At 29.7% G+C, this 24,683-nt stretch overlaps 3 protein-coding genes across 3 annotated transcripts; 1 reads left to right on the top strand and 2 right to left on the bottom strand.

The window, feature by feature from the left end:
- Nucleotides 1–5,792: 5,792 nt before the first annotated feature.
- On the bottom strand, nucleotides 5,793–8,443 carry LOC126673198 (cytochrome P450 736A117-like). The gene is made up of 2 exons (XM_050367221.2): nucleotides 7,416–8,443; nucleotides 5,793–6,446 (listed from the first exon to the last, which is right to left on the bottom strand). Exons 1-2 carry the CDS (start codon nucleotides 8,358–8,360, stop codon nucleotides 5,838–5,840), a joined length of 1,554 nt encoding a protein of 517 aa, XP_050223178.1. The 5' UTR covers nucleotides 8,361–8,443; the 3' UTR covers nucleotides 5,793–5,837.
- Nucleotides 8,444–11,813: 3,370 nt separating this feature from the next.
- On the top strand, nucleotides 11,814–17,239 carry LOC126673199 (cytochrome P450 736A117-like). The gene is made up of 2 exons (XM_050367222.2): nucleotides 11,814–12,831; nucleotides 16,555–17,239. The coding sequence occupies exons 1-2, from the start codon at nucleotides 11,899–11,901 to the stop codon at nucleotides 17,161–17,163; spliced, it is 1,542 nt and encodes a 513-aa protein (XP_050223179.1). The 5' UTR covers nucleotides 11,814–11,898; the 3' UTR covers nucleotides 17,164–17,239.
- A 4,476-nt stretch (nucleotides 17,240–21,715) lies between these two features.
- Nucleotides 21,716–24,244, bottom strand: LOC126673243 (cytochrome P450 736A117-like). The gene is made up of 2 exons (XM_050367319.1): nucleotides 23,226–24,244; nucleotides 21,716–22,414 (listed from the first exon to the last, which is right to left on the bottom strand). Exons 1-2 carry the CDS (start codon nucleotides 24,147–24,149, stop codon nucleotides 21,812–21,814), a joined length of 1,527 nt encoding a protein of 508 aa, XP_050223276.1. The 5' UTR covers nucleotides 24,150–24,244; the 3' UTR covers nucleotides 21,716–21,811.
- Nucleotides 24,245–24,683: the final 439 nt, after the last annotated feature.

The following is a 24,683-nucleotide window of genomic DNA, read 5'->3' as shown; positions in this document are numbered from 1 at the left end:
TAATATGATCATTTTTTTTGTCATTCGCATTTTTTGTCCGACATTACCATTGATGTCTCACCAAACATCGATTTATTTTAAAATTTCAAAATTATTGTTGCAATTGATATTCAATTTGCCTTATATCTTTTAAATAGAGCAATGGATATTTTAAGGGAAAAAATACAAAACAATTTACACATTTTTGAGACACGGAAAATAAAATTTAAATATTTTAATTGTTTGATCTAAAATAAAAATTGTAGAATTAGTTATGAAATTTTCAAAAATTACAATTATTCATGCGGAATTTTAATATTATATCTCTTTCTATTTTATTAAAAAATAACCTTGTTCCTGATAAATTGGGAAAAGAATACTGATCTAATACGTGTCCATTGATTGAATCTCCATCTTTTTTTTTAGATTAACGTTTTCAGTTAGAAAAAAAAGTTTACTAATAGTGATTACGGTGGCTAGTACAGCTCATGAATGCTTAATTAGCAAAAAAGAAAAACTCAAGTAGAAGAGAAAGACACATGTAATTTAGCTATTAAACAATATAGTGGAGTACAAAAATAAAATTGTGAGTGCTAAAATCCCAACCCATCTCTTTAATGTTAATGGTTTAATGAACAATTTCGTTTAGAAAAGTATATTAGATAGTAAAAGAATAGTGTTAGTTTAGAAAAGTATTTTAATTGTAGTAGTATATAATATTTTTCCTTAATTATCATAAAGTCAATTAAGATGAATATATTTTTTTGGCTATAAAATAGAGTGTTTATTTGATAAATTATGTCTAGAGTCCTTATTTTAATTTAATTCTTCCACAATAATTAATATACTAATTTAATAGTAAATGACTTTAAAACTTTGACTTATATAGTAATTGGTAATAAAATAGAAAGGGTCATTTAGTAAAAGTGCATGTCCCCCCCCTTCCGTACTTTTATATATAGTATAGATATATTAAATAATTAATAATTATGTCCCACCTGAAGGGTAGGATCTTCTTTATCCCACCTTCAGGGTAGGATCTTCTTTCACCTATAAAAAAAAAAAATCACTCTCCCCTTCTTAATCTTTTCATTCCACAAACTAGTATAAATAACTCTTAAAGGCTTCATTTTGTTTTTTCTCTAAGTTTGTAATCTCTTACAAATATTGGTGCACGAAACATAAGCTGGTCTTGGCTTGGCCTTTTTAAAATTTTAGTATTTTTTTTACATTTAATGTCTTAAAAACCCTGACCTTTCATCCTTTTTTAATCCTATTCTGATATTGCAAATTTGTCAATTTTACCCTATTTTGCATTTTTTTTCATTCCAATTACTCTGAAGTATAAAATTGACTTTTTTATCTGGCAAAAATTCTCTAAATTGACCCTTTTTGCATTAGATTAATTTTCTATATTAAATTGACCATTTTTAGGATACAATTGAAATGAAAAAATACAATCTGAGGTAAAATTGACAATTTTTTAACGTCAGGATAGAATTGAGAAGGGGATGAAAGGTCGGAATTTTTAAGGCGTTAAGCCTTTTCTTTATTGTCTATTTATTGGGTAATGTTTGGGCTAGTTAGAGTTATCAATAGAAGAGGTAGTTATATCGAGTTAAATTCTGTCTAAGAAGTTAATATTTAAATGATTTGTTTGTAACCCGCCAATATTTTCTAAGGCACTTACATTGAGAAGAAAATTACAAGGTACTGATTCAATTATCGATGAATTTTATGATATAAAAGAAAATATAAAATTTTACGATTGATATTTAATATTTTTATATTTAATTTTGCGACTGATATTTGATATTTGATATTTAATACTTTTATGATTGATATTTAAATTTTGATATTTAAATTTTACGACTATTTTCTGGTAGTTATAAATTTTTTTGCCCCTCGAAAAAAAATTCTAACTTCGTCCCTGTTGCTAACCTTAGCAATCTCTTCACATAAATTCACTAGTAATGACGAAGAAGAAGATAATTGGTGAGAAAAGGATTCTGGTCAGTCTCTTGTTTGGCGTAGGTTAGAGATATGATTGTAACAACACTGGATAGCCACAAGAAAGGTTGTATGGAAGAAGAGATTTGAGTGTTTGTCGATCACAACCTAGTTCATGGACCGGAACAAACGTATCAACTTGTACAGTCCACGTATGCAAATAAAAATCTAACTCATCTCTAATGAGATCTTAATAAAGATAATGATAAAATACTTTAAAACTAACTATAATTTGTCAATTTCTATTTGGTTTGCATTTGAACTTTTTATGGAACTAGTTTCGCATTACGTGCTATGCACGTGGCTAACGTAACTCGTTAATGAACATATTAGTAAATTAATTATAATTATATCAATTTTTTATTCATAATTAATATTAAATTAGTTAAGAATTTTTGTAAAAGTAAATATAATATATTCGGTTATTAAATTTTTTCCATACTGAATTTATTCTTCTTTTGGTTTTATAATAACCAAATTAAATAATTAACTTAATTTTATTAATAATATCTTTAAAAATAATAAAATAGAAATTTAAATAATATTATATTGACCAAATATAGTATTTTAATTTTTTAGTTCAATCAAACTAAAAGATAAGTATTCCTACTAATTTGGAGACAATGTAGTTATTTTTTACATACTAAAAACTAAATTGGAGATAATTTAGCTACCTATTTTAATTAGGAATTTAATTACAATAGTGATTCATTAAATAACTAATTAGTTAATGACTATAAAACCTTTATTTAGTAGTAAACTGAAAAGGATTATTCAGTAAATTTGTCTGTCCCTCCATCCGTGCTTTTATATATAGTACTAGTTTTTCGCCACGTGCTACGCACGTGAGCGACACTTATATGACCCGTTATACTTATTAAATATTAATTAAATAATTTTTATTTTCAAAAATTTAATTTTTTTACTTATTTTTAAGTTATAACTCGTGAGTTATATTTATATAACCCGTTATATACATCAAATATAATTAAATTATTAAACATAACATTTTATTTTTTTATCAATTGTTAAAAAATTGTGAAATTAAATATTTTTTAATTTTTATATATCTCAAATCTAAATGCATAAGTAAATTGTATAATAATTAAGAGTTTAAATTTAATAATAAAAATATTCATATAATTAAGCTCATCCAAAATTCATTAAGTTAGTTTTAGTGGATTTTTCAAAAACATTGTAATCTTGATCATCATACTATCTTAATGTGAATTTTTTTGTTTGAATATATAAGCAATTATATGTTCATATTGGACTCTTGTTATATTTTAAAAAAAACGGAGGCTTATGCTACTATATTTTATGCAGTATGGACGGTTATCCAATTGAAATGAAAACTCCTAATAATTTGACATTTTCTAATGACTTAATTTTATAATTTTTAATATAAATTATATTTTTAATTAAGTATATTATTATAATTTTATATGTTCCTCCCTTCACATATTGCCCATGTGCTATGCATGTGAGCGACATTCATATGACCCGTTATATATAAATGTTAATTAAATTGTTAAATAATATTAATATGACCCGTTAATATATTAAATATAATTAAATATTTAAATTAAAACAATAAAGTTATGCTACTCAAAATTAAATATAATTGAATGTTGATTGTTGTTCATTTGTCAAATTGAATTAATCATGTCCATATCAATTGGGCTATGTAAAATTATTGAAGTAATATTTATAATAAAATAATTTATTAAATGAATTAATCATGTCCATATCCATTGGGCTATGTAAAATTATTGAAGTAATATTTATAATAAAATAATTTATTAAATTTAACCATGTAACTGATTACTTTCACGATAATATGAATTGATTGGCCGTTGTTAATTATAGATAGTACATAGTGCTATTTGTTCACTTTTTTTTTTTTTTTAGAGAGACGAAAGGCCAAAGCCCAAGAAACTAAAGAGATCTACACATACGGGGTAAAGAAACACCCGCTATATCATCCAAAATGCAGTCTGCAACTCCCTGAGGCATGGTGTCATGAATGATTAGACCCACCTCATGGCGAAAGCCTTGATTTGCCAAGCGATCTGCGCACCGGTTGCCTTCACGATGGATATGAACAACATTAACATTCCAATCTTGCGCTAAGAAGGATCTAATAGAGTTCAGCAAGCTAGAATTGGCATTAGTGGGATAATTCTTCATAGTAAGCGCATCAACAGCAAGCTTACTGTCCATTTCAAGAATGATGTTCCTGAAGCCTTTGTTCCAAGCGATTTCCAGACCGTCGAGAGCTCCCCATAATTCTGCCTGAAAGACAGAACAGTAACCAATGCAACGACTGAATCCAAATCGCCAATTTCCTGCATCATCCCGAGCTACACCTCCTGAGGTAGCCTTATTATCTGACAAGCGAACCGCTCCATCCGTATTAATCTTTAAAACATGAGGAGGAGGGGGACTCCAACCTATCAAGTGCTCTTTCTTATTCCCAAGGCCTGGATTAGAAAGAATGGCATAGCGATGAGCAGCATTGGTGTACTCGACGCAGTGAATGATTTTCTGGACAACGGAATCCGAGCTGCATCTCTCTCCATTGAACACAAAATTGTTGCGGTGTTGCCAAAGACTCCAACAAGTTAAACCGAAAGGGATAGCCCAAGAACCTTCCCTCGCATTTTTATGAACCTGTAAATTTTTGAACAGCCAAACATCAAAAGGAGAATTGAAAAAATCATTGCTAATGCTAGAGCTGAAAATAAGATGGGTTTTACGCCAAACTTCCCTAGCGAAGATGCAATGCCTCAAGACATGATTGTTATCCTCTGAATGGAATCCACAGAAAGTACAAGAGCCATCGGCGGTCATATGTCTCCGGTAGCGTTCTGAATTGGTCATCAGATTGTCCTTAGCTGCCAACCAAAGAAAAGTCCTAACTCTTGGGGCTCCTGGCCAATTCCAAATACGGCTCCATTTGGCTTGGTCAACCTCAAGAGACAGATTTTCCTGCATTTTATAAGCAGAGTTGACACTAAAGGTACCATTTCTCGAAAGGCCCCAATAAATAAGATCAGGTCCTGCAATCTCGGAGGGGGGACGGACAGCAGCTAGGTGAAGAAGAACTGAAGAAGGGACCGTGTTGGTCAAGTAATTCCAGTTCCAAGTTCCATTGGTAGTGAACTCATGGACCTTCTTAGTTAGATCGTTGGCCTGAATAGGAGCAAAGGAAAGCAATTTCAATGGCCCCAAGTCAGCGAGCCAGTTGTCGTTCCAAAAGTTGATGGTTCGGCCATCCCCAAGAGCACAGTGAGTGCCAAACGAAATATTGCTCCAAAGATAATGCAGATTTCTCCACAGAGTAGAAACCGAACCAGAGTTAGAATTACTTTTTTTCCGCCTATTTGTTCACTAATTAGTGTTTGAAATTGACACAAATGTCAATTACTCTTATGGAGTTTGCTCCTATCTTTAATACTCTCTATTATCTAAATGAGTAAGTTGACTAAATTATACTAAAATCAAACTCTTACAGATTGAATTATTTTTATTTTTACGGGAAAAAAAAGTAATTCTAAGTCAATTACAATTCCATCAAGAGCTAATTTCTATATTATTACCTTAACAATTTTTATATTCGTAATTTTTTTAATTATTGAAGCCTAATATTGTAAATTTGCCTGTCCCCCTTTCGTAATTTTTTTAATTATTGAAGCCTAATATTGTAAATTTGCCTGTCCCCCCTTCGCTCTTATAGAATAGTTATAGATAGATATAGATGAAGATAATTATTATTCATAATGCATACAGAACAAAGTTTATCAAGTTAAATAAAATACAAACACACTGTATATATAATATTAAATTTATATGTATGGAGTTGCAACTGCAAAAAGGGGATGTTTTTTATGTACTGCGATACCAACACTTTCTGTAATATCCAAATCTTCACCTTTAACTAGACCATGCGGTGCCCACTCAAACCTGTATAGCAAATTTGCTAGGGCAAGCTCATATGTGTTCGTTGCAAACTGAATACCGGGACAAATTCTTCTGCCTGATCCAAATGGTGTTAGCTCAAAATCATGTCCTCTAAAGTCAATAGAACCATTTAAAAACCTGTCTGGCCAGAACTCTTCAGCTCGGTCCCATAATGTCGGATCTCTACCGATTGCAAAAACATTAATAATAACTTGGGTTCCGGCTTCAACACCGTATCCCTGTAATTTGACATCTTTCATAGCTACACGAGGAAGTAGTAATGGGACCGGAGGATGCATTCGGAAGGTTTCTTTGATCACTGCTTTTAAGTATGGTAGTTTATTCAAATCCGTTTCTGATATAAATATTTTGTCTTTGGCAATTTCTCTAATTTCATTTTGGACTCTCTTCATGATCTCAGGATGCCTCAGGAGTTCCGTCATCACCCATTCCATCAATGTGTATGTAGTGTCTGTACCAGCTACAAATATATCCTACACAAAACAAGTGTAGAATTAAAATGGGGAAGGCGACAAAACAGTGACATCCACATCACAACTGATCATCTGCACCAAAGTCTTAGAATTAAATTTTATTACAGCACAATAGGAGTTGCTAAAAAATTTAATCGAGGAAATTTTTGTTGGAATAATATGAAATTGAAAAAAAAAATATTATTTAAAACGAAAAAAATGTTTCAAAAATATTGGATTATGGGATTTGTTTGGTTCAATTGTTGTTCATAGCAGATATAGATGATAACTGATAGCTAATTTATAGTATTTATATATTAAATAAATATAAAATGTGAAATCATTTTTAGTATTTTATATTATAATTAAATTAAATCATATTAGCTCAAAATTGTTATTATTTTATACAAAGATATTTTATATATTAAATATAATAGAAAATAGAAAATATACCTACTTCACAAAATCAAATAAATTAAATAACTACTACTCTTTTAATTTAATTTATTTTACAATATAATAATTTTATTTTAATTTAATTTATAAAATAATGAAATAATTTAAAGAGGTTATACATTTTAAAAAATTAATATATTTTAATGTGAATAGTTTTGTCCAATATTTAATAATGTTTTTTTTATTTTTGATAATTGGAAGTAAGAGCGCTTGTGGAAAGATTTAAACCAACTACTTACCCGTTTGTTAGCTAGCGCTTATACCATTAAAATTATAACTCATTGGTAACATCTAAAAATGTTAAATCAACTATCAATTGTTAAAACAAGTTCAAAATGAAGCTTTCGTATGTGCATTTGTTTGAAGATAAACTGATATTATATCAATATATCAAACATCTATATATGTAGTTTTTGGAAGTTTAAAAATTTAACGTTTAACTATATATCAAGCGGTTGAACAAACAGTCACATAATATCTTCATTTTATTTTCGTCATAAACCAAAGAGAGAGAAAAAAAAAATAAGGAATTACCAGGATGATAGCTTTGATACAGGTTCTATCAATCGAAAAACCAGCCGAGTTCTGTTTTTGAAGGCAAAGCAAAACATCCACAAAATCCTTATCAGTATCTTCTTTGCTATAGCAACCCTTTGCAATATGTTCATCAATTACCTTTTCTAGGAAATCATCAAACTCTTTAGCCACTTTTCTAGCTTGAGCATACAGCCCAGTCACATGATTAACCCACCCAAGCCATGGAATATAATCTCCAACATCAAAGCCTCCCAATAAACTCTGAAATTCCTCTAAAAGCTCCCTAAATGTTCTCCCTCCAATAGGACTATACTTTCTCCCCAAAGCTGTTCTGAAAACAACATTATTGCTAACCCTAGCCATCTCTTCACTTAAATTAACTACTGATGAATTTGAAGAAGAAAAAGAAGAGTTTATTATGGTATCGATCATTAAATTTATCTCTTCTTCTCTAATCTCTTTGTAAGATTGTACCCTTTTGTTATTTAATAGATGCACAACGCATATGCTTTTCTTTTGTCTCCAGTGCTCACCATACCGACCTACAGCCACATCTTTCTGATCATACACAAGCATCGTCAACAATTTTGTAGTAGGTCTGTCCGCAAAGATAAGATCATGTGTTTTCATGATGTCGCGAGCCAGTTCGGGTGATGAGACAACCAAGACGGGGTTACTCCCTAAGTGAAGCAACATGATCGGACCATGCATGTGGGCCAAGATTCGAAGAGAACGATGAGGATGTAAGCCGAGTTGGTGGAGGTTTCCTATGACTGGAAGCTTAGATGGAGAAGGTGGTTGTTTTCTGTGGAGTGGAGACGGTTTCTTGAAGAAGAAGATAATGAAGGACGAGGCTAAGATGGTGAAGAATAATAAAGGTAGCAACAATGAGGAAGTTCCATGTTGCTGCAGCTCTGGTGAGAACTGAAGGAAGCTCAACATTTTTCTGATTAATTATCTAATAGCTAACTGTCTCTGCATGCTTCACTACTCATCCATATTTATAATGACCTAAATATTTGATTCCTGTTCACTAACTTCTCATTTTCTGGCATTTAATTAGGTTTAAAATCTTGAATAAAACCAGATTAGAAATTCCCGTAGGTCGTAATAAGTGGCTTTGATACGATTAGAGGAGTACGTAATAAAATTGGAGAGCCTCAGGAAAATGTTGTGTACTGTGGGAGAGGAGATTGTCGTTTAGCATTGCAACTCTTGTCTTGATTCGGTTTTGGTCAATCACAACGTCGTACATGAGAGAATATGGGTCACCTTATTAACTTCTATTTTTAGACGGCAAAAGATTATAGACTATAATGATAAAAAAACTTACTCAAAAAAGTATAAACTTATTTTTAAATTTACTTCTAAAAATAAATGTATGTTAATTCTATATATATTTGCATTAGCGCACATGTTTTTATGTAAGATGGAGGCCATCAAAAGAGAAAGTAAAGAAAAAAAATCTAATTTAGATTGGCACTATTAGAAAAATATAAATTTATTATTTTATTTAAGGAATTTTCAAAAAATAAAAGCAGCGTTTTTAATAATTTTTATGTTTTCTCAATTGCTAACATTTATAAACCACACAAATTTTATCATCAACTAGTAATTTTTTATTTGAAATTTTTAAATAATTTTTACCACGATGATAAATCACATGCATAAAAAATCAATAGGTTTGAAACAAGAATTTTGATTTATTAATTTCACGTACTTTGGAGTAAGTAAAAAATATGTATATAGTTATTCATATATTAATAACAGAAAAATTTAATATAACTACTTTTAAAAAAATTAATATACATGAAACTAGTAAAGATAATAATTTTTTATGGATTGATTATATATAAAATCAGAAAAAAAATGTACTATTATTTATGCTTTTATTTTTAAAATTTCTTCGATATTATTTTTTAAAATTATGTTATTTACTATTTAAAAAAAATGGGAAATTTTTACTCTAAATTGAATATAGTACTCCCTCCGTTCCTTTTTAGTTGTCCATTTAGTCAGAATTGCACATATTAAGATAGTGGGATTTTTGTCTTAAATAATAGGAGTAAATACTAATATAACCCTACTATATAATAAATACTTTGTAAATTGAGTTATAAGTCATTTATTAAGAAGGGTTAAATTTGAAAGATAATAGCTAATGTTATCTTGAAATTCTAAATGAACAACTAAATATAGACAAATTCATTTGGCTAAATGGACAACTAAAAAAGAACGGAGGGAGTACTGCTTACTAAATAAAATTAAGTTATTTTTGGTTAGGAAAAAAATTATAAATACATAACATAATAAAAATGCAAATGACCAGTACGGCTGATCAGTCTTTCTTTTAAATAACAATTTTGTGTATATATATATATATATATATATATATATATATATATATATATATATATATATATATATATATATAAATCAAGTAAATAAACAATGATGAATTTTAATTAGTTTTATTGCCAAAAAAGCTTGCAAAAATCTATTTGACAAACAAATATTAAACTAATTTATTAACCTTTTTAATAAAATTTTAAATTGATTATATTTTTTAATAAATATATTTGACTAATTTATGAAAATAATATTTTTTTTATTTTCTTTGGTTCACTGTTATAAATTCAGATATCAAACTGATATTTTTTTTTGCTAGTTTAATACTGTTAGGATCACATGATGACTGGAATCCATGACATATCGGCCTTAGCTATGGCGCTTTTACCACTTAAAATAACTCATCTCGTCGTTTTGAAATACTTTAAAAAGTTAAGAGCAAATATATACTAAACATTATTATACATAGTTTTTTAACCTGAAATTATACCATTTTATTATATAGCACTTATTAATTATATATATTTCTATCGCATGTCTGTATTTTTATTTCTTTGTCAATTTACATTTTTAAGGAGTGAACGAATGACACGCATACTAACATGTAGATATATATCAAAATCTATTGGATTTATGTATAATTTAACCCTTTCATTATATTTACAATTTTAATCTATTACACTTACTAACTAAAATTGTTTTTATTAGACATCATAATCTTTTTTATAGTCGATTTAACATTTCATACGTAATAAGCGTTAATTTTAAAAAAAAAAAATATTTCCTTAATCAATCTCTTTTATGTATTTCATCCGTTCTAATAGAATTGTCCATTTTGTCATTATCACATAATTTAATAAAATATAATTAATATTATGAATTTTTATATATAGTATTTTTTTTATTTTTTTGTTATATCCTTATTTAATGTAGCCTCTAAATTCAACTTATAAATATCACTAAAATACTAGCTCATTAGTGAATTTTGAATAGGGATAGTATAGAAAGATTAGATTTAAAAATTGTTAATTTTTAGAAATTGATAAGAATTTTGGGGCAAGAAAATTTCTGAAAGTAGACAATTCTATTGAATAATAAGGGTATATTTTGGCGTAAAATATTATTTAATATCTTCAAAATAGATTAAATTTACCTATTTTATAAATTTCTTTAACAAAATAGACAAATTATGTTTGTCATTGTTGAAAATAAAAATAATAATTAAGGAGTGTTTAGGGGTTAATTATATATTGAGTCATACTAAAGTTTACTAAAAGGTTTAATTTTTCCATTTTATGAAAGGTCGATAGTTTTTTCTTCTATTTAAATTTATTAGACATTTATCATGAATTTGAAATTTTGTATAGATTACGTATTAAAAATAGGTAAAATGACTAAAAAAAGGCCAACCCTTTCATGAAAGTTTCACAAAAGTCCAAATCTTTCAATTTTAACCAATTTGTCCTGAAATGCATGATTTCGTTTCAATTATATCCAACTATGTAATTTTACTCATGTGGCGTCGTGGCGCTGATGTGACATTGCCACATATTAGCGCCACATAAGTAAAATTGTATAGTTAGACATAATAGAAACGAAATCATGTACATTTTAGGACAAATTGGATAAAATTAAAAGGTTTGGATTTTTGTAAAACTTTCACGAAAGGTTTATTTTAGTCATTTGACTTAAAAATACTTTGTTTCAAATTTAATTTGATTTGAATTAAGCTTTTAATGAGTTTTCAACTTCTAGATATTGTTCATATTATTTTTATTTGTGGCTCACCTAAGAACTTCTTAAGAATAAGATTTGATGTGTGCATGGTGACCAATCTTCTCCCATGTACAACGAACAATTAAGTCGAGACAATAGTAGCAATAGCGAAAGACGACAATCACCTCTCCAATATCATTACGTACTCTTCTAATCTACGTTACAGCCCTTTTCATCTATAGCATCAAAGACAATTTCTTATCTAATTTTATTCGACATTTCTAAGCAATCAAATCCTAGATAAGAAGTTTGTGGAAAATATAACCTAATATTTAGGTCTTTATAAATGGACGAGGAGTACTCATTAGTCAAGCATGCACAGATAGCTAGATAGAGTTATTCAGTAGTAGAAAAAATGTGGATCTTCCATCACTTTTCCTCAGAGCTGCAGCAACTTGGAACTTCCTCCTTGTTGCTACCCTTATTCTTCACCATCTTAGCCTCGTCCTTCATTATCTTCTTCTTCAAGAAACCATCTCCACTCGACAGAAAACTACCACCTTCTCCACCTAAGCTTCCAATCATAGGAAACCTCCACCAACTCGGCTTACATCCTCATCGTTCTCTTCGAATCTTGGCTCACACGCATGGTCCGATCATGTTGCTTCACTTAGGGAGTAACCCGGTCTTAGTTGTCTCGTCAGCTGAACTAGCTCGCGAGATCATGAAAACCCATGATCTTATCTTTGCAGATAGACCTACTACAAAATTGCTGACGATGCTTGTGTATGATCAGAAAGATGTGGCTGTAGGTCGGTATGGTGAACACTGGAGACAAAAGAAAAGCCTATGCGTTGTGCATCTACTTAATAACAAAAGGGTACAATCTTATAGAAAAGTTCGAGAAGAAGAGATAAATTTAATGATCGATACCATAAAAAACTCTTCTTCTTCGTCGTCAGTAGTAAATTTCAGTGAAGAGATTGCTAAGGTTACGAATAATATAGTTTGCAGAATAGCTCTGGGGAGAAAGTATGGGCCGATAGGAGGGAGAACAGTTAGGGAGCTATTAGAGGAATTTCAGAGTTTATTGGGAGGTTTCGATGTTGGGGATTATATTCGATGGCTGGGGTGGGTTAATCATGTGACTGGGCTGTATGCTAAAGCGGGAAAAGTGGCTAAAGAACTTGATGATTTCCTAGAAATGGTACTTGATGAACATATAGCTAGTGGTTGCTATAGCAAAGAAGATACTAATAAGGATTTTGTGGATGTTTTGCTTTGCCTTCAAAAAGACAATTTGGCTGGTTTTCCTATTGATAGAACTTGCATTAAAGCTATCACTCTGGTAACTCGTTGAATCTCTACACATATCTTTCTTTATTGGTTTAATGGTGTCAGAATGGCAATCTTATAGATTTTTTAAAAATCGATCCAGAACTTTTTAAATTTTATAAAGGCAAAAGGTATAAAAAAACCTCTAATAATTTTTACAAAAATAAAGATTTTTTTTCTACTTTTTTGGGTATAATTAAACTTTCTTTATTTTCAAATAGAATAAATAACTTATCTCGTCCAACACCACTAGAAACACTCGTTAGTAGCTGACATGTCTCTTATAATCATATACACTACTAGAAATCAGGCATTTAGCGACGGATTTTTCCGTCGCTAAATGCCTAAAATCCGTCGCTAATTGATATTAGCGACGGATTACCGACGGACTCAGTCCGTCGGTGGATTTCTGGTCGCAAAATTTTTTACCGACAGAAAAAAAAATTAGCGACGGATTTAAAAAAAATTAGCGACGGAATTTAGCGACGGATTATAATCCGTCGCTAATTTTTTAAAATTAAAAAAAATATTTTTTTTAATTAAAATTGTAAAATGAAATTTTATTTAATCAATAGCCCACCGTAACCCACTCACCCGCGATAGACCACACACTGTCACCCACCAACAATCCTCGCAATCGACCTAACTTCCCAGTAGGTCACCCATCATTGAATTGCTCCAATCCAAAGCTCTTTAACTTTGGAGTTCCCCCGCGCGCAGCTCCATCTTAACCAACTCAAACTCTTATTACATATGTATGTATATTATATTTAAATATAACTAAAATGAGGAAATATTTACACTCGTAATTATATACTCCCGCATTATAAAATAATTATTTTTCATACAAATTATTTTTTAAATAAATAATTAATAAATAATTATTTTAAATAAAAACAATTAATTAATTAATTTTTAATAGTTAATTATTTTTAATAATTACTTATTTTTAATAAATAAATATTGTTAATTATTAAATATTTTTTTGTTAATTAATATTTTTTTAATAAAATAGGACTTTTAGCGACGGATAATTTAATCCGTCGCTAAAATTTAGACATTAGCGACGGATTAAACTATCTGTCGCTAATTGATATACTTTTAGTGACGGATTCTAAAATCTGTCGCTAAAAGTGCATTTTTTTTTGCGGGATTCATCCCGCCATTTTAGCGACGGAATTTCCGTCGCTAAATTTGGCGGGATGAATCCCGCCAATTTTTAGTAGGATTTAGCGACGGATATAAAATCCGTCGCTAAATCCGTCGGTAATCTTCATTTTAGCGACGGATTTAAAATCCGTCGCTAAAATCCGTCGCGATTAAGCAGTTTTCTAGTAGTGATAGAAAAAAAGTTCAAAAATAATTTTAAAGTTTAAAATATGCACCGAAAATTTGAGAGGAGTAAGTTTCCAAAAATAAACTAAAAGGGTTTTTTTTAGACCTGACAATTTTAGACACGACACGGTTAAATGATAAGACACGACACGAAGTTAAACGGGTTTGGGTTTGATGTAAATGGGTTTGGGACCCGTTTATGACACGATTAATTTCGGGTATAAATGGGTTATACACGCCTAACCCTTTTAAACACGGTTAACTATTTTTAATTAAATATTATTTATTTTTATAATTTAAATGTTATTAAATTTTTAATTTTAAATAAATATTTTATATTATAGTATATAATTAAAATAGTATTTATCTCAAAATATGGTAATAATTCTTTTAATATTATATTAAATAAATTAAAAAAGTAGTTAAATAATTAAACGGGTTTAAACGTGTCACTTTAAACGGGTTGATCCATTAACACGTTTAAATAAACGTGTTTATACGTGTCGTGTAACCCATGTAATATCCGTGTCGTGTTTGGGTTTTGTATATTAAACCCGATTAATAATCGTGTCGTGTTCGTGTTTAGCCTAATCGTGTTCGTGTATAAACGGGTTTGACCCGTTTATGACCCGCATACACGAATTGTCAGGTCTTGTTTTTTGTTTAATTTTAAAACAATGAGGGTTTAATTGTTCATTAAAAATACGAGGGCTTAATTGTGCCTAAAAATAAAAGGGATGATCTGTACTTTTAAGAAAAAGTCTAGGATTTGTTTGTACCTTCTGCCTTTTATAAATCTATACTAATTTGACAGAGTATTGAAAATTTATCCAATTTTTTAAAATTGATTTAATTGTATCTACTATACAATTGAATGTCTAATTGAAAAAAAAGAGTTATTAATTGAAATTCCACATGGTTAAATTAATTTTGAAAATATTACGCCGATTTCGAAAAACTGAATAGATTCCCAACAAATTAATCAAACTGGGATAAATTTACAACTCTTGAAAGATTTTTAAAATAGGTTCGCCTTTTTAGCACCGTTAAACCTTCACTATTTTTTATAAAAATAATTTTACTACTTTTTTTAAATATGATTCAACTTATTTTCATACAAAAAAAACAATATTTAAAAAATTATACTACTATTTATAGTCATTTAACATATAAACAACAACATCTAAAAATCCTGACCCACGTCGTTTCGATCTCGTTTCACTTTCAGATTTTTTTTCCTTTTAAAAGAATTACCAACTCCTCCTGCGGTGCAATAATTAATACTTTGGTGTGTATAGTAAAAGAAAAGTGACTTTTAATTACGGTCTATTACAAAAAATTTCAATTTTTATAAAATATATATTTTGTAACGACTATTTAGTATCAATTTTAATTAAATATAATTATTTACCAGTGGCTAGTAAAGTTGTAAAAAGTTATACTTTAAATGGCGACTTATTTTACATTGTTTTTAAATGTAATTATTTTATAACAAGTAATCAAGTTATAAAAGATTTACTTTTTATGTAGACTATTATTTCGTATTAAATAGAAATGTCATAAAAAAAACTCCACATTTTACGTTTTTATTCAATTTAAACACATTTTACTAAACGTGTCACCCCATATTTCAACCTTTTATTTTCGGCACAAAAAACGTCCAATCTTCATTTTTGACATTACAACTTAAATGTCTAATCATATGTCGTTTTGGTCGTTCAAAACACAAAATAACATCATTTTCAGCAGAAAAAACACCTAAAACGACATTGGGGTATAAGTAGATAGGTTTGAAAAGATTTGGATGCGGAGTGCCACAGCTGGTAAATTATGCTTAAATCGGAAAAATATGAATGTTGGAGATTTTTTTTTAAGATAATAACCTTTCAAATATAAATATTTCATAACGATAAATAATTTTGTTATTAAAAGAAAGAAAGAAAAATAAAAATAAAAATCCTACATTTAAAAAAGTGAATTGGATAATACTGGTGACAAAATAAAAATATTGAATTTTAATAAAAGTCTAAAATTTAAATTATAACTAAATATTTTTTAAAAAATTATATTACATATTAAAATAATAAATGAACTTTTTAATTTTTTAATTTTTTAATTTTTTTACAACAACTTTTTACGGTTATAAGCAACTTTTTTAACACCCAATTTCTATAATTTTTGTAAATTTATTAGTAGCAGTCAATATTTAAAAAAACTATCATAAAAAAATAACAGTATAACAACACGCACAACCATTATAGCCGTTGTAAAAAAAGTTAGCAACTCTATATTGAACTTTTATGACGACGTGACGTTGCTAAAAACTATTTCCGTGCGGCAAATGAGTTATGATGTCAATATTTTATCACCCCCATTTTAATTCCATATTTGTTTTGGGTAGGATATATTTATAGCTGGTACAGACACTACATATACATTGATGGAATGGGTGATGACAGAACTCTTAAGACATCCTGAGATCATGAAGAAAGTTCAAAATGAAATAAGAGAAATTGCCAAAAGCAAATTGTTTATATCAGAAACAGATCTAAACAAACTGCAATTCTTAAAAGCTGTGATTAAGGAAACTTTTCGAATGCACCCTCCAGTCCCGTTACTACTTCCTCGTGTAGCCATGAAAGATGTCAAATTACAGGGATACGACATTGCAGCCGGAACCCAAGTTATCGTTAACGCTTTTGCAATAGGTAGAGATCCCACATTATGGGACCAGGCTGAAGAGTTCCGGCCAGACAGGTTTCTAAATAACTCGATTGATTTCAAAGGACATGATTTTGAACTGATACCATTTGGATCAGGCAGAAGGACTTGTCCTGGTATTCAGTTTGCAACGATCACAGATGAGCTTGCGCTGGCAAATTTGCTATACAAGTTCGACTGGACACCACATGGTGTAGCTAAAGGAGAAGATTTGGATGATACTGAAAGCATCGGTCTCACTATACATAAGAAATATCCATTATTTGTTGTTGCAACTCCATACATATAATTGTTTGTAAAATATTTACGGCGTGTACAAACTTTTCTGCATGCACTATGAATAACGTTAATCTATATCATATACTATAAAAGAAATGCATTGTAAATAAAATATTTTTCGTCTACGCATAATTATGGTTTGTTTGTCAAATATAACATGATTTTAAAATAGGGCCCTTTTTCAATCCTATCCCAAGGTTAGAGGTGGCCATAGGCCGGGTCAGCCCGTGAACCGGCCCGGAACCGGCCCGGTCAAACCCGGCCCGGAACCGGTCAAACCCGGAACCGGACTAAAACCGGCCCGGAACCGTACAAAGGGCGGTTCCGGGCCGGTTCCAAATTTGTTGAACCGTGAACCGGCGGTTCCGGATCGGAACCGACGGTTTAAGGGTCGAACCCGTTAATAAAAAATATAAATTATATATTTAAAATATATATTATATCTTTATTATATAATATATTTACTTTTATAATAAAATATATGTTATATTTGTTTTAGTTAAATTTTTGGTTAATATTATAATTTAAAAAAAAATCTTTATTTTCTTGTAATACTATCTCCGTGTGAGTTATTTTATTGTTAAAATACATTTTTAGTAATTAAATTTTAATTTTAATTTTAATTTTTTTTTAAACCGTCCTAAACCGGAACCGGAACCGTCCGGTTCTGAACCGTCATGGAACCGTCTCTTAGGCGGTTCCGGGCCGGTTCAACTTTTTCTTGAACCGTGACCCGGCGGTTCCGAACCGGAACCGTCGGGTTATGAACCGTGGCCACCTCTACCCAAGGTTAAAAAATTATTAATTTTACCCATTTTTAAATTTTCTGTTTTCAATTGTACCCCAATTTGACAATTTTTGATAATTTTTTTACTTTAAGAATGAAATCATCCAAATAACTAAATTTAAGGATAAAATTATATTCTTTTCTATTTGAGAAAGTACAAAAAAATATTTTATCTTTCAAAATTAACAAAAAAATCATATTCAAATTAAAATTAATTTAAATCTTAATTAATTTTATAAATAAATTAAAAACCGATATAAGTCAACTTCCGACTCTGAATCCGCCACCCCTTTTCCGAACCCGCTACCAACCACCCTCGGACACGCCGGAAAATTTGCCGAGTAGTTCATAACTTAAAAAAATCCTAATTTAAACAGCATTTTCCAAAATATATACATAAACATAAACAATTCATAACTTAAAAAATCTATGCACAGAGCAAGAAGATCAACATCATCACCATATCATTTTCAGTAATGGTGTTCGTGCTGTTGAGCTTTTCTTGTTCATAATAGTACAAACAAACCCACCAAATTTTTCTTGGATTTGGTTCCCTTATTTGCATTTTTAGTTTCAAGATTTGAACTTTTTCCATGTTTACACCATCAAAAATTAAAAAGGGTCCAAAGTTCAGAGATTTTTTGAGTTTTTCTCAGAAGGGTTTGGCTGACAATGGCGAACTGCATGTGTAAAGTGGGGAGTGTTATCTGTGTTGGTGTTGGTGGCTTTATGGTGTCGTTTTGTTTTGGTTCAATGGAGGACGAGCAGTCCAAGGAGGACGATAGCTTCGTCCTCCTTCCATGGAGGACGAGCAGGTCTCGTCCTCCATGGACCAGATCTGGTTCGTCCAGATCTGGATGAACTAGATCTGGTATGGGAAAGACGAACCGATTTCGAACCGATTTCAAATCGGTTTCGGGTTGTCGGAGGCATTTTAATGTTGGGACGAGTTTGACAATTTTTTAATTTAAAAGATTAATTATTTATATATTAAATTTATTTAGATTTAATTAGTTAAGAATATATAGAGAATTTTTTGAGGAAGAAGATGGCTTTTTTGAACTATTTTTAAGATTACTGTCTATTTAGAATATATTTTAAATATGAAACTTGTTTTAAATGTTATTCAAGTAAAAAGAGATCAATTTGATGCGTCAGGTACAATTAAATAGGGAAAATTCAAAAGTGAATAAAATTGACAATTTTTTAACGTCAGGATAGGATTGAAAAGGAGCCTAGAGATCAGGGATTTTTAAGTGATTAGACTTTTTAAAATTATCCAATCTAATATATTTTTTTATCTTTACCGACATAACTTATTTCATATTTTTTTTTCTTCAAAAAGAAAAGTAACAAATCATCCATCTCTAATAGTGTTAAAGAAGAAGAAAAAGGACCAATTTGGTCCATAAAATTATAAAATCAGATTAAATTATCTGATATTTTGCTAAAAGTTTATAAATTAGTCCAATGTTTTGTATGTCAAGTATTCTTTTGCATGCATAATGTGTTTTCATCAATGCTAACTAATATCAATCTCTTTAATTAATTTACATTTTTATAAATTTAGGAACCAAATTATTCTTTTTTATTTATTTGTTTAAGAATTAAAAGAGTCAAACTCTTTATTAAATAGTTTAAATTAAAACTTCAATAGATATTTTACTTTATAAATTTAGAAAAGAAAGTGTGTTTGACTCTCTATATGTGGAGAGCAGAACTCCATTCTCTAATTCACATATCTACAATGTCATTTTTAATTTTAAAATAAGTTAGTTATTTTTTCTCTCAATAATACGACTTTATTTTTATCCAGCTTAAAAAATAAATTGAAATAAGAAAATAAATACCATAATTTTATTTAATATTTATGGACATTAATAAAAATAAAAATTTATAAACTTAAGTTCATATTGGAATAAAATTAATAAAAAAAATGTTCTTTTAATATAAAATGATCATTATCTTATAAAAGATGAATTATTATTATAAGGCCAAATCCTCTAAAAATATCATTTACAACTTTTGTCAGTTGTGATCAAAACTTTTAAAATTGGCATATATAATTTCCTTTGACAAATTGTGTTTCAATTATAGTCAAATTTGAATAAAATTGATTTTTTTTGCCAACATGAGAGCCATATATATAAAATTAAAAAATTAATTATAATAAAAATATCAAATCTTTACATGTTGTGTCACAATAAAAAGTTTAATCACAATAAAAAACTGAACTGGTTCAAAAATAATTATAAAAAAAACATAATATATAAAAAAGGGTTATATTGATTGATTTTGAAAGATTTGATCATATGAATCGCAAATGTTTGATATTTTTTGAGGTTATGGTCTTATTATAATAAGTATCCTTACAAATGCTCTAACACTATAAGGGATGGAGAGTTTGCTTTGAAATTCTTTTTGAATATTTGGAGTCTATTTTATAAATGTGATTTGAGTTTTTAGAAAGACATTTTATTATGAGAATTCATTAAACTTTCTATTCTGAATAATTTAAATTAAAAAATATATTTAAAATATCTACATGATTATATGAATAATATAACAGAAATTTATATTTTTTATTCTTTAAGTGGATTAAGAGGTTAGTCTATAAAGTCTATATGAGAATTTCTCAGATGCAGCTAGAAAATGATTACTCCCTCCGTTCTTTTTTAGTTGTCAATTTAGTAAATATTACACATACCAAGATAATGCTCCTTTTGTCTTAAATTATGAAGAAAAATACTAATATAGTCTTATTAGTTAATAAATGCTTTTTAAATGAAAACATGGGTAAATTTGGAAGATAATAACTAAAATTACATTGAAATTCCAAATGGACAACTAATTAGAGACAAATATATTTTGCTAAATGGACAACTAAAAAAGAACGGAGGGAGTATTAGATTTCATCTTAAAATCAATTGGTATTAAGTGAAAATATCCGACTAATATTTAAACACATGTTCATTACACACACAACCAATATTGAAAATTCTCACTTCAACAATAATATCACTTGGGCAAATAACAAGGATGAAAATATTAATGAAATTTTTTCAAACCAGTTAAACTGTAATTCAAAATTTTTGCAAAGAAAATTTATGTTTCGACTAGAGCGGGGGTACGGACCCGTCCGTCCGTCTGTGAGTGGCTTCGCTACTACCTCTGAAAATATAAATTCTTTTGGTTCAAGGTTGGGAATGGGAATCGGAATGGGAATCGGAATGAGAAGGAATGGGAATGGGAATGGGAATGATTGATTTCATTTTTTGTTTGGTTCAAAGTGTAGGAATGGGAATGGGAATGGGTAAATTTAATAAAAAAATTATTTATTATTTATTTAAAAAAAATTATTTTTTTAATTTTTTTATATAAAAGAATTATTTTTTTAAAATTATATTTTAAAAAATAAAAAAATATTTTTTAAAAAAAATAAAAAAATAAAATGATATTTTAAAAAAAATATTTTTCTTTAAAAAAATATTTTTTTTATTTTAAGTATATTTTTTAAAATTTAAAAATAATTTTTTTAATAATAATATATTTATTATTTACCATTAGAATATTTTTTAAAATTTTGATTCCCATTCCCAAAATTTCATTCCCATGGGGTAAGGGGGAATGGGTGATTCCCATTGAAGGGGTAATCACATTCCCATTCCCTAGTGTAATTTGACAAAACAAACACAAACAATGAAAATCATTCCCATTCCCATTCCCCCTTTTTTTGCCCAACCAAACGGCCCCTTAGTTTCTCAAAAACAAAATGTAATATGAAAAGTGATCATTCACACGATTTTTGTTTTAAACATTTCGAACGTACTAAAACAAAATGTAAGATGGGTAAGAAGTACCATTACATTGGTTAAGAATTGTATGGAGTTGCAAAAGCAAAGAGTGGGAATTTTCTGTGTATGGTGAGCCCAGTGCATTCAACAACTTCAGAATCCTCTTCTTTAGATAATGTCCAATCAAATTTGTATAACAGATTTGCTAACACAAGCTCATCTGTCTTCATAGCAAACTCAACACCAGGACAAATCCTCCTGCCTGAACCAAACGGTATCAACTCAAAATCTTGTCCTTTAAAATCAATACTACTATTCAAGAATCTGTCAGGCCAGAATTCTTCAGCTCTGTCCCAAACTTCAGGGTCTCTGCCAATTGCAAAAGCATTGATGATCACTTGCGTTCTTGCTGAGATCTCAAATCCCTGTAATTGGACAGCTTTCATTGATATTCGAGGCACTAGTAACGGTATCGGAGGATGCAATCGGAGAGTTTCTTTGATCACTGCTTTTAGATATTTCATTTCACTTGAATCTTTTTCTGTTATGAATGATTTGTTTGTGGCATTTTGTCTTAATTCGGTTTGGACTTTGGTCATGATGTCTGGATGTTTTAAGAGCTCTGTCATTGCCCATTCAACCACTGTGTACGTAGTCTCTGTTCCTGCTGCAAATACATCCTGAAGCAAACAAATTTGTGAAATTAAGAAATTCACTGTACCTGTCCCATGCAATTTTTAAATATCAAGTTTTTCAATTCGTTGTCCAGAGATATTTTGAATAAAATCGAAGTTTAGGAAAGTGTTTAAAAACCCACCGATTTAGTAAAAGTAAAAAATAAGCAACATAATTTATGTACTTTTCAATAGATTTGTTTGTCGTTAATTTTCTCTGTTTGGTTGAACCACTAGTTTATTCTGATTCTCCTAATTTAATTCGGTCCAATCTGGTTGGATCAAATTTCCAATTTTTGTACGAGACCGGATAAGTGGCTAGTTCACAATTCAACCGGAAAGTCCTGTCTAAGTCTTTAAACGGTGTTTTAAGGTACTAAATTGAATCTGCGCATTAGCGAGATCTTACCGCAATAAATTTTCTCGCATCTTAATGGGTACTATGTTTTTACTGATCGGATGTTGCCTACTGTATCACATAGTAATCAAATTTCAATTCTATAAAAGACAAATTAGTTTTAAATGACAACCGGATATCTAATTTCTAGACTCCTTTTATGAGTTTTTCATAATACTTAAGGTTTTAAAAGAAAATGTTTATCTCATGCATTGGTTGAGTCATGTCATATTCGCAATAAATATGAAATTTTTTTATTATTATTTATTTTTTTTATTATTAATTTTTTTACATGCCTAACACGCAATTGGTTTGTTGCACGAATGACATGCCGCAACGGATGCGTGCAATACTTTTTTCTTGAAAGAAAAGTAAGATAATGATTAAATATAAATTTATCATAAAAGATAGAGAAATTACCAAGATAATGGCCTTGATGCAAGTTCTATCAATAGGAAAACCAGCCATATTCTCCTTCTGAATCCAAAGCAAAACATCCACAAAATCCTTACTATTATCTTCTCTAACACCACCGCTAGCTATATGTTCTTCAACCACTTTCTCTAAGAAATCATCAACCTCTTTAGCCACTCTCTCTACTTTAGTATACAACCCAGTCACATGATTAACCCAACCAAGCCACGGAACAAAATCCCCAACATCAAAACCTCCCAATAAACTCAAAAACTCCCCTAAAAGCTCCTTAAAGTTCCTCCCTGCTTCGACCGGACTATACTTTCTCCCCAAAGCAACTCGACTCACTACATGATTCGTAACCCCAACAATGGCTTCGCTTAAATTAACTGCGGAATCCGAACAAGAGTTGGTTATAGTTTCAATCATCAAAGCGGTCTCTTCTTCTCTAACTGGAGCATAAGATTGTACTCTTCGGTTACTTAGTAAATGCAATACGCAAATACTTTTCGTTTGCCTCCAGTATTCTCCGTAAGGCGCTGCAGCTACGTCTTTATTATCATACAGGAGCATCTTACCCATTTTTGTACCAGGCCTGTCAGCAAACACTAGGTCGTGGGTTTTCATAATCTCACGAGCCAGCGTAGCCGATGAGATTACAAGAACCGGTACGCTACCTAAGTGAATGAACATGATCGGGCCATGCGTTTGAGCTAAGGCTCGAAGAGAGCGATGAGGATAGGTTCCTAGTTGGTGGAGGTTTCCTATGATCGGAAGCTTACGCGGCGACGGTGGTGCTGACCTGTTGTTGAAAAGGAGAGACCATTTTTTCAGCAGAAAGAGGAACAAAAATAGAGCTAAAATGGTGAATACTAAGGGTAGTGACATTGAGGAAGTTTCTTCAGAGAACTGAAAAAAACTAGTCCACATTTTTGTTTCTCTAGCTAGTTGAGCTTCAATGGTTAATTGTCAGAATATAAAAACAAGATTTCATGGACACAATTGAATTTTATAAGATATATTGTTACCCACTCCTTCCACTACTCCTAATCTTTAAATTTTTTATTTACTTTAAAATGATGACTTTTAGGTCTATGTAACAGATAGAAACGTTTAACATTTTTTATGTGCAGATTAAAAAAACAGTAATTTTAATTCAATTCTAAAAAATGCCAGTAATTCTTGTTCAACTTTAAATTAATTACTTAAACTTTTGTTGTATAGTAGCTTTTATGAGAATTTTGCAAAACAATTGAACCCCTGAATTTCTCATCCACTTAAAAATTTCTGAAAGAATCCAAATTGCTCTCGAACTCCGTCCAATTGAGTAAGATAATAGGATGTTTGTTGTTTCGTAATGTTTGATAAGGACAAAGATAATTATATAAATGAATAAAAACAATTAAAAACAGTCTTTTATAGAACAACCTGTAAATAAAAATGGAAATGGCTATGACAATTAGA

This window comes from Mercurialis annua, linkage group LG3 (genome assembly GCF_937616625.2).
Source record: "Mercurialis annua linkage group LG3, ddMerAnnu1.2, whole genome shotgun sequence".
Lineage (NCBI taxonomy): Eukaryota > Viridiplantae > Streptophyta > Magnoliopsida > Malpighiales > Euphorbiaceae > Mercurialis > Mercurialis annua.
This window is presented reverse-complemented; position numbering and strand designations above follow the sequence as displayed.